Consider the following 12,045-nt stretch of genomic DNA (forward strand, 5'->3'; position numbering starts at 1 on the left):
TGCCACGGAAGTCCAATTGACAATCACTCATTATCACATTCAGTATGTGTCACATTAACGCTCAACCCACATTCTTCACATATAAAGAGATATGAAAAGTTTACAAATATCCCCGGGCGCTGAAAGTGGGCATCTGTCAGTTTTGTTCAAGATTGCATCATTTACACACTCGGGTAAATGTCATCTTCTCAACCGATGAGCCGCATGGTGCGCTCAAATGCTTTTTCACGTTTTTTTTTTTTCCAGTTTTGTTTCTTATACGCTAAGCAGGGCTTAAATCATTATTCATCACACTCAACTTCCGTTGCGTTTACCAATTACCATCACTAGAAAACGACTCCATTTATCTTCACTATCAAGGAGGAGGAACCACCCTACCAGCTTAGCTAGATCACCCAGCACACCTCCAGAGTCCTCGGGGAAATTCAGCGTCTTAGCGTGGGGAATAGCAACCCCCTACAAACCTCCTCCTTGGGAAACCTCCTCCTTATAGGGACTAGCAAACCCATGGAATGATGTATTATAACTGCTGTAAGTATTGGTACCAATCGGAGACTAAGCCCAACACACCAGTCAATCAAGGAGGTACTAGGCGAGCACCTCCTTGGTTCAATCAGATTTCGTTTTTTTAAACGTAATTCTGTGAATTTAGCTCATTGGATAATGTGGTTATTGGGATCGGGACTTGGGGCGGGTAGATATGGGAGTTAAATAGCTGACGTTACAGCAGATACACTTTCCTCGCCAACACGTGTGATAATCCGTATGACGCCATTTCATTTCGTATGGCTGTGTCTTAATTTCATCAAAATACCACATTCCGGGCAATTCTACCTATTCCCAGATTTGCTGCGAATATCGTTTCCCTCGGCTAATGTTGGACTGCGAAGCCACGGGTCATGTGCAGGTGTAATGTGACTCTATCGAGGGCTACCTTGACTATAGGCTCATTCGCGTCTACGGAAGAAAAAAGACACATGTCCTACACACATACGTCCGCGAACACGTACACACGCACGTACACAATAAACAATGTAGGCACTTCTTTTTTTTTTGTAGTAGGCACTTCTTATGGTATGTTTTATCACATATTCTTTATCGATATCAGCGTGATTCACAATGAAAAAAAGGCAGCTATATAGGTATGTCACTAATTTAATGCTGCTTAATCACAAATTCGTACATGCAAAGCTAAAAAAGTTTATACAGGTGTACAGATTCATAAAAAAAGATATGTACAAAAACAATTAACAACCACCTTGATCAACTTGATCAAAGTACAATAGCTACAATATAGGCATACTTGATCGCACAAAATACAGACAGAAAAGGTAACTTCACTTAAAAGCCTGTCGTAAACTAAAATCTCATCATTCATAATTCAATGACTGATCGAACGAGAACCGAATTTTGTGGCCAATCCCCTTATCTCTGATTTAAATCGTTACGCAAAATAAGAATAATAATTCCATGCATTAGTATGAGCTTCCTGCATTTACCAACCGAACTATTCATGTTCCTATAACCGGCCTGACCACCCCCCCCCCCCCATTGCACATGAAACCACTCTACATACCCCTGTTCTCATCCACACACTCACCAAACTTATCCCCCCCACAAAAAACAAAATAAAACAAGACAATTTGACAATTTGACAATTTGACAATTTGACAATTGACAATTTGACAATTTGACAATTTTATTTATCTCATGTCACCCAATCAGGGTATTGGAGATAACCATGTGAATTATACTCTCTAAAAAAAATCGAGTGAAAATTTTCACTCTAAAAAGAGTGAATACAAAAAAGAGTGAATTTCGAGTGAAATTGGAGTGAATTTTGAGTGAAAATGTTCATTTTCACTCATTTTGGAGTGACGTCAGGGATCACTCCAAAATCTTCGAGTGATCCCTGACGTCACTCCAAAATGAGTGAAAATGAGCATTTTCACTCAAAATTCACTCCAATTTCACTCGAAATTCACTCTTTTTTGTATTCACTCTTCTAAGAGTGAATATTTTCACTCGATTTTTTTTAGAGAGTACATTTGAGATTACATATCGACAAAAAAAACCCAAACAAACAAAAAAACAAAAAAAAACAAAAAAAAAAAGGTGAAGGTACATAAATTTACTGGGGAAAAAAAGAAAGAAAAAAAGTTGTATAATGCTATGCAACTAACCAAATAACCAAATAACTAAATCTGTAACATAACTGTACAAGAAAAATAATAAAACAATGCAAAAACAGGGATGGTCCTGGTTGGCACCAGTAAATGATGATACAATGCCGAAAATTAATATTCGAAAATGACAAATCAGACAGGAAATTAACATTATAGTAACAATGTTTACCATAAGTTTTCTATGAGTTCTTGAAAAAAATCATTATTTTATGACAAAACTTAACTAAATTAGAACGTGTTCTACGGTTGCAGGACTTAAACATTTGTTCCATTTTCAACGTATTGGGTCGAGTAACAAAATATTTTTAAAGATATAATTGCCTATCGTTGTCGAAAACAGGGCATTCAAATAGGTAATGAAATTCGTCACCTAGTGTATTCATATCACAAAGACTACAGATCCTCATGTTCCTGGGAGTATCTGTGTATCTCCCAGAAACAATTGGTAAGTGATGGTTTGAACACCTAAACCTACAAAGAATAATTCTATCTCTCTTCGGGAGTTCAATCAAATAATTCTCAATATCAGAATTTAGTGATTGTTTGAATATACGATAAGTCTTGGTTTGTGAATTATCAAAGATAGTGGACGACAAATTTTGTTTGTGTATATCAACGAGTCGGCGCTCTACCGATGCTTTGATCCATTCACGACTTGTAGTTTCACACGTGTTCCACAGGTCGTTCATGCCTATATTATTAAGCGTCGTGTGTATTTTCATGAGCCATGGTGAGCGATAGATATTTCGTTCAAAAAGTAATTTCAGTATCAAGTAGATTTTACTAGATAGTTTACTTTGTCCACTATGTACAAGATTGCCCCAAAAGTTTATCATTCTACTTTCAATGTATTTTTCTAATTTCAGCCTTCCTAGCTCGCCTAGAATCATACAATTTACAGTATTTTTTCGAACATGTAATATTTGTTTACAAAATTTCATATGAAATATTTCGATATCATTAACGATATCAAACCCCCAAATTTCGCTTCCATAAAGCAAAATTGGTACTACTAATTGATCAAATAATTCTAAAAGAATATCAATAGGCAAACGTAAATGATACGTTTTTGATACAAGGCCATACATTGCCCTTCTCGCTTGATTGAGTTGCTTGGATTGTGCCTTACGGAACTTATTATTGTAACTAAAGGTGGTGCCAAGATACACGTATTCATCAACAACTTCTACGATATCACCATTAAATTTAAAAATGGGAATGTTCCGTACTTTTCCACGAGAAAATATGACCACTTTTGATTTACTCGTGTTCACTTGGAGGTACCATTTTTTACAATATTCTGATAATGCATTGAGAGCATTTTGTAGTTCATTTTCAGAATTAGCAAGGACAATCGTATCGTCAGCATAAAGTAAAGTAAAAAGCTTGAAATAAATATCAAATCCGATATCGTATGCTTCAGAATCAATTTTGCGAGGAAGAAAATCTATCCCTTCGTATTTGTTGCAAATGAAATCTTTAAAGTCATTTAGGAATAGGGCGAATAACATAGGGGATAAATTTTCTCCTTGACGTACTCCAATGTTGCACTCAAACAAATTTGATTTTCCAGATCCAGTTAATACACATGATTTAGCCTGCTTGTACATATGATTGATTACTTTAAAGAAATTACCATAAATATTGTGTTCCAACAATCTGCAACAAAGAGAGGATCTGTCAACCAAATCGAATGCCTTCTTATAATCAATAAAAGCACAATACACTCTCTTTTTCTTATGTAAATGTAAATCAATCAATGAGTGAAGTACGAATATGTGGTCTAGGGTAGAATGACCACCACGGAATCCAGCCTGTTCATCACCTAAAGATTCATTATCTTCAAGATAAGAGGTCAATCTCTCATTCAAAACAGCGGAAAATAATTTTCCAAAACAGCTTAGTAGAGTAATACCTCTGTAATTATTCGGATCATTGGCATTTCCTTTTTTCTTATAAAGTGGACGAATAAGGCCTATTGTCCATGCCGTTGGGACAATACCACTTTCTAATACAATACTAAATAGTTTTACAATAATTCCCCATAAAGAAGTTGTACTCAGTTTTAAAAATTCATTTAAAATCATATCTTCACCGTGCGCTTTTCCATTTTTTAGACGTTTAATTTGCTTGATAACTTCTTCACTGGCAATGGGACAATTCAAGGCATGGTTGGTTGAGGAAATATTCTCAGATTCAGCGTTATTATATCCAGTTAAATTAGTATTCTTAGATTGACTTAAGTCACGAAAATGCGTCTCAGTATCGATTGGAGTTGTCTGAGCTTTCGTTCCGCTTGAGGAATTTATAACATCCCAGTACGCTTGAGGCTGTTTCTTTTTAAGTCCCCTAAGATCATTCAAGAATTTCGTATCAAATTGTTTTTGGGCAGAACGAAGAGTTTTTTTTTTGTAAATTTTCTTGGCTTTTGTGAGTGCATTGCGAATACTGATTGAATTTTCAGATTTAACTTGGTTTTTCAAGCGAAAATATTGAGCACGTTGTTTTGCACAAATTTCATCAAACCATGGTTTTGAATTCCTTTTATTTTTGTAGCTATTCTGTTTGGAAAAACGGATTTTGGAGTAAGATTTTATCATACCACTTTTATGGGCTGCATCAAGATAAATATCTTTGATGGAATGAGCAATATTATCAACAGAATTTTGGTTAACATTTTGACCCTCCAATCTGTTTACTTCTGAGAGCAATAAGTCAACTGTATTGCTCTCAATATTATCAACAAATTCATTCCTTGCATCTTTCTTCCATTTCACTTTCGACGTTTTCAACGTCTGAACAAATTTTTCATGAGTTACCTTTTTCTGATTGCTCAGGTCCACAAACTTTAAAATGATTGGATTATGTTTGTCATAGAGCAGAGGGTCAAAAGCATCAACCTCAAAATTATCAAGGAACTGGACTAAATCTGATGATGCAGCACAATAGTCAATCGTACTTGCATTTGCACAGGTAAAATCTCCACGTTGTCTATCGGTACCAATTCGACCATTAGTTATTACGAGATTGACATTTCTACATAGTTCCAGAAATTTATGGCCATGGTTGTTAACTACTGTATCGCAATTCTTTCTTATCAAGCTAATCCTGTGTGACGGGAACGGTTGATTCAACCAGTTTTCAGATTTATCTATAAAATGGTTGTTAGAAAAGTCGATTAAATCTTCATATTCTAATAGTTCACTTTCGGCCCCAGTTCTAGCATTAAAATCACCAAGAAGACAAATAGGTAACTTGTAAACATTCTTCAGCATGATCAAATCAGTAACAATGTCATCAAACATAGATATATCGTAATATTTAGAATTTTCTGGAGGAATGTAGACGACACCCAAAATAAACGAAAATCCAAAAGCCTTTTTACTAATCTGTAACCATAATACTGTCTCAGATTTCCCATTCTTCAAAACTGAAATACAATCATATATACAATCATATAATCATATAATCATACAAGCCTGTATATTCAAAGCACGCACACACACACACACACACACACGCGCGCGCGCGCGCGCGCACGCACATCATGCACTCGCGCAGAGCGTGCAGCCAACGCATCATGGTTGTATACTACTTATAGTAAATTTTGTACCTGTTTCTTCGAAATACACCAAAAATCAAAAACAGACCGGACGTCCGATATCGCGACATAAAGAAATGATAAAAATGATAAACAACAGATCTTCTTTAGACAATCGAGCTGTAAATCTCTCCTCACCGATCTTGGAAAAAAATGAATGTAAAATTACCAAATATTAACACCATCTTCATGCGTTAGGCCTACCCTTTTCACAAAAATGTGACCCAACCTAAACGTGCCTGATTTTATCGCTTTTTGTTTCCTGCTCTATAATAATAACAATAATAATAATAATGGCAATAATAATAATGATAATAATGATGATAATAATAATAATAAAAATAATAATCATCATCATCATCATCACAAACATAAAATCTGTATCTTCTCTCTCGAAAGTAAATTATTTTCCAATCTTAATTGTACTATTACAAATTTCCTCATACTTATCAAAGCATTCAAGAATTCAGTTCTAATTGAGTTACCTTAAAATCCCCTCCCCCGAAAGGAAGAAAGAAAGAAAGAAAGAAAGAAAGAAAGAAAGAAACGTAGAAACAAAGAAAAAAAGAAATAAAAGAAAAAAAGAATATCCCTTCGGTCCATATACTTTAGCTCGACTAAACCACGCAGTCCTCAATGAGAAATTGCCATGACGTCTTGGCTCTGTTCCAGCGCAGGTGTGAGCAAGTTACCGTTTTAGACAAAATAAACGCAGATCATCGTTTCCAAAACCATACTTTAAGAGCTGTTGGGTACACATGTAAAAACTCTCGCACACACACGTACACACGTGCACAAAAAAAAAAAACACACTCACACAAACGTTGACTATGATTGACTCTCTTTACGCCAATGTCTGACACAAAACTGGCACCAGCTTTATAACAACAAAAATGATAATAATGAAAATAATGATAACAATAATGATAACAATAGCAAAATCTGATATGATTTATGTCCCCGGATATCTTGCATAAAGGTGACTGACTCGAGTGTTTATCGACGATGTTTCTTCCGTTTATAAAGTGGAGTTGGCGACGAGCCATACTGAGTATACGGGCAGCAATGAAATTCCGTCGTGATGGTATGTCTCTAAGAAGCGCCTTTGCTGTCAGACCCGCCAACGAGATCAATTACAGAGACACGTATTAAAGCGTTGAATGGTCGTCCTAGTTCCCATGACACCGTGCGGAACGACCGTTACTCTACACGTGTGCGTGTATTACCTGACATACCATTAATTATGTGTGTATACAACAAATGGAGCATGGAAATATTGCTCCGTGGTCAGAGCGAAGAACGAAAAAAGGGCGTGGTAATTGGAAGCTAATAGGAGGGCGCACTTTGTGGGGGGGGGGGGGGGGGGGGAGGAATGAAGAATGTGAAGGAACGGATTTGATTGCCAGGAGTGTAATCATGTCTGTTTGGCAGTGACATCCACACCTAAAGTTCAATGAACCCGTCATCCCTTCCCCCACGCCTTCCCGTTTAACCAATGAAAAATAATATAGAGCGTATTAACATAACATGAATATTCATAGAACCCAATAATCATATTATACTTCAAGGACACAACAGGATTGGGTAAGAAGAGTTCTACCAAGAGGCGTGACTTCGAACAGTGAAAACGAGTACATCTACCTATCCCTAATCCTGACAAGCGATAAGATGCAAATACCTAAATAAATGAACTATACCCAGGCAGTTTGTTATCATAATCATCGCAACAAACTATACCAATATCAAAGATCTTGCTAGTTGCGAAACACTGTGGAGCGAAATTGTCTCAGTAGCTGAATTTTTCCATCAGGATATTCATAGTGATGTCATCGCACGATAAAGACGGGAATGAAGGGTGAAGACGCGTCCTTACGCACGCGAACAAACACACACACACACATTCTAACAGTCAAAATTTGAATACAATGTATACACACACACACACACACAATGAGAAGCGTACACTGTAAAAACATCGGTGTTAGATTTAACACCATGGGTGTTAAATCTAACACCGATCAAACTTCAATAGAGGACCACACCCACAGGTGTTGAAAATGTATTGTGACGGTGTTAAAAAGTGTTCGCCTGGCACTTCGTGGTGTTAATTTGACACTTTGGCTGGTGATATTTTTGACACTGCGCTAGAGTTAATTCAATATAAATGACACCGCATGGTGTTGATTTGATATTGGTGGTGTTAATTTCAATGGTATAACACCCGTCCAGCTTCAATAGGGGACCACACCAACTGGTGTTACTGTGGTGTAAATGTGTTTACACATTTTTTTCAAAAATCAAGTACTTTTTCGTCTTGTTGAAGTTCAAAATGAACAAGAAGTGCAGTAACTAAGAAACTATTCAAAAAACAATTTTGAATTTTGAAATGACACCCGGAGGTGTTAATCTAACACCATGAATGAGCACCGGAAATTTAACACCCGCTCGGTGTTTCATATTTAACACCGGACTTTTTGCAGTGTATAAAACCACTCAGAAAATCAAAAACACTTAAAGCAAACGAGATCATCCGCGAGCACTACATCTACAAGTCATACGACCCACGAGCTAAACACTGAAAAAACAGATCCATGAACGAGTCATACACCAACCAGTCATACAACCTGGTAGGCCTTATTACGCGCTAAACACCCTCGAAGTAAAACTTGCCCATTATCTCGACACTAAGCGAAATAGGCACATGAGCTTGACACTAGGCAAATAAGGCTCACGAGCTCTTCACGAGACAAAAAAGGCCCATGAAGTCGACACTATGAACATTAAGCCCCGTGATGCAATGTCGAGCTAGTAGACTTTTTGTTTTCCTACTGTCTAGCTCGGGGACCGCATATGATTACTCGTGGGTCTATTTAAGTTGCTGTCGCGCTCGTGAGCCTTGTTCACTGTGTCCAGCTCGTGGGCTGTATGACTCGTGGGCGGTATGACTCGTGGGTGTCGCGTTCGTGACGTACACACAAGCACACATCCAGGTGTAGTAACACAACATCCACACACCTGAGATGTTACATTAACAATTACACAAGGAGGCATACAAACACGCATCCACATCCTTATCACGAGACCGTGACAAAAGACGCATGATAAATCATTATGTACTGTATGTATATTTTACGGAAGTTAGTACGTCCTACATCTTGATGCTCAATTGTAACATATCATAGCGATATAAAAACGAGGGAGAACCAGCTGATTAGAACGAATAGCAAAATGTGCTCATGTCAACTTACCCATGAGGAAGTCAAAGACAGACATATCCATTAAATCTAGAAGTCTCCGCCCGCTGTTGTAAGGGTGCTTGTTCATCACAATCCGATGACAGTAGCTAGGGTCTTGCTCCCATCTAGAATTTCAAATAACGCGAAGAAAAAAAAGTGGAGAAATCATAATATATCTAATGATATTACTGATAAGAACTATCCTTCGCTGTACTTACGGAAGCTTTCTTCGAATAAAAAACAAACAAACAAAAAACAAATCGTTGATCGAACAGGCTAAAAAAAAGTACACACTGCGAGAATTTACTTTCGAAATTTACTTTTTATATTTCAAAAAGTGTCAAACTGACATTGCCAGGATACATGGTTAAACGACAATTCTTCTCTTGCGATTAAATTAGCAAACATACGGCCGTGACAACGTTAGATTAAGACCAGCAAAATCATGAAATATGTTGATATCAACCGCCTTTAATCAGCGATTGATGCTTGGGCATAATATATGTCCTTGGCAAGGCTCTTCCAAGTATACCAGACATAATATTGTTCGTTTGGAACCAAGCGATTACTTAAGACACATATACCTACAATACAATGTGCTCAGCAATTTATCTGTCGCAACTCGCAACAGCATCTCCTTTCTATCCACAAACCTGTCAACAAATTTCACCAAAAAAAAAAAAAAAAAACCAACCAAACAAACAAACTATGAAAGCATTGAGTCTAAAACTACAGTCCTGCTATTTTGAACAAGGGGCTTGGAATTATTATGAAGTTTACATAGCATGTGTAAAGTTACAACTGATTGTATGCACCAACGAAACCTATTCCATATCGTAGTTTACTTACACAACAAATTACAAACAAAATACGCTGAAATTTGCATCATGACTTTAAGGAGGTTGTTTTAAAAAGGAATCGATAACATTTTCACTACCTCATCACACAGCCTTAAATATTTGATGGCGCATTCCCAACCTGAGGGGGCGACAGAGCGGTAAAAGCGACTCTGCATTATTGTTTGTATCGCGGATTTTGCATGCCAGTCGCTCTTCTAACTCAACACAGATTTGAGCAATGTAAACGATAGAGCAAAGGGATTGCTCTTTCATGCTCGAAGTTTACAGTACACACACAAAAAAATGCAAAGTTTCGATCAAAAATGCATAGATTCGCTCTGATGTTATGTCATGCCGTCTAATATTTTGTGATGTTATCTGACGTTCAAATTATAATATTCGCTTCCAACATGAATCAGGAAACTACATTTCTGCACACCAATTTTCCCCTAATCATTTTGCCTATGTTAAACATCCATCTTCTGCGTTTAACCTTTTTTGTGCCAGGGACTTTGGACAATGTTTGTTATAACATGGGTCAAATGGCACTTCTAGCATTCACAGGGTTAAAAAAGGATGGAATAATCGACAATGTTTCGACGTTTTGCTTTCGTTTTTTATTTATTTGTTTTTTGGATGTTTTTTGGTTGTTTTTTTTGTTTTGTTTTAAGTGAAATCCTTGCTTTTTTGGATCACGATCTCTCGACGTGAGTTTGATTCTCTCACGGTGTATGTAGAGGAAGATGCGCACAAGATGCCTACACAATCACACGCCGCTTATCTCAGACCCATTTATCATTCCACTAGCAGAGCATCTCAAAATATATCACAGACATGTTTTGGGGAGGTTGACAGGTCACGGCTGACGTTTTGAAACATATCGCTATATTCGCTCTGTCTCTCTCTCTGTCTCTCTCTCTCTCCTAATATGTAACATACACCAAAACTCTTGGTTCACGGAGAGGTCACCAGCAACTAGGACTATGTTAACGAGAGTCACTCGTTATGATAATGCAAAAAATATTAACACAACTGGGTAAATCGCTACTCTATACTGTCCTATATTCCCCTGATAAGCACCTCTATTACCTTTTTTCTCTCACTTATCTCGTTGTTGTGTTCTACAACCCGGTTTGGTGATGAACATGGGCTCAGAAATACCTTTGCTGTTTTGGACCTCCCTAAAAGGATTCCCACATGCAACTAGCCATCAGAATTCATAAAACAAAATTCACGAAATATTGAGAGTTTTTGTCTTTCATATAAAAGTAGACCAACTGTTTAATTCCGGTACTGAAATTTGCAGAAGTCTTTTATTTTTTTTTTAATCAATCTCTGCTTTGGAGTCCTTAAAGAAAGACTGTGGTTTCATCACTCAAAAACTTGATCTGTTCTTTTAATCTACGCTGAAGCGAATGTAGTCCCCCTAACAGATAAAAATCGTGTCCAGCCTCCAAATTCATGACGAGTATTTCAAATGCAAATTCAAATTCAAATTCAAATTTCAATTCAATACATTGTAAAGGGATTCACTCTTATACGTTACACCTAAGTAATTTTTAGCAGGCAGGTATGGCTTTAATTTTCATAAGGGGTTCCCCCCCCCCCCCAAAAAAAAAAGACTTATGTTGGTATCTCTGGTACAACAAAGCGATGGGGTCAGATTGCTCTACTTTATTTTTAAGTGCGAGATCATTGTGTAAGCAGCTGCAGCTTCAAGCTTGAGTTACGACTATGAGGGCGCTTTTTCATTTAGTATTTGCATGGATCGGAGACAAAATGTGTAAGTTACTGAGCGTCTAGCTTTTTATTCAGTGCTACGTTAAGTCATCTGAAATGGGAAAGTGTTTCCTGTGATACATCTTTTCCCCGATAACGTTTAAATCATACCAGCTTTCCAAGCTTCACAAAACATTCCTTTGATTACCTTTTGCCTTCTCTAAGTGGCGAATTTACAGAAGGTTCCGTGAGTATTATAAATAAGCCAATGTTTGTTTTTGCAGAGTGAGTGACTCTGTTTCTACTTTGAATAAAAAAAGCCAAATATAGGCTAGCTATCCGGTAAATCATTTGAAGTACGGTGCCGAGGTAAAGGGGACATGACTGTCTGGAAAGCGTCAGAGAGTTTTGTAGGGAATTATGAACTGCTCCCTTGGTAACCTTTTCAAAAGCTTTGGCCCCTG

At 37.2% G+C, this 12,045-nt stretch overlaps 1 protein-coding gene across 1 annotated transcript in view; it reads right to left on the minus strand.

Annotated features, from left to right (window-relative positions):
- The window catches only part of LOC139712967 (extracellular serine/threonine protein kinase FAM20C-like), a 178,655-nt gene that overhangs the window by 14,842 nt on the left and 151,768 nt on the right, over positions 1–12,045 (minus strand). Inside the window, exon 7 of the mRNA XM_071624747.1 lies at positions 9,036–9,148. Coding sequence (XP_071480848.1) covers positions 9,036–9,148 — 113 coding nt within the window. The remainder of the gene's footprint in view (positions 1–9,035; positions 9,149–12,045) is intronic.

Source organism: Diadema antillarum, unplaced genomic scaffold (genome assembly GCF_040938485.1).
Source record: "Diadema antillarum isolate AM-2024a unplaced genomic scaffold, OU_Dant_1.0 seq00001882_RagTag, whole genome shotgun sequence".
In the NCBI taxonomy this organism is placed as follows: Eukaryota; Metazoa; Echinodermata; class Echinoidea; order Diadematoida; family Diadematidae; genus Diadema; species Diadema antillarum.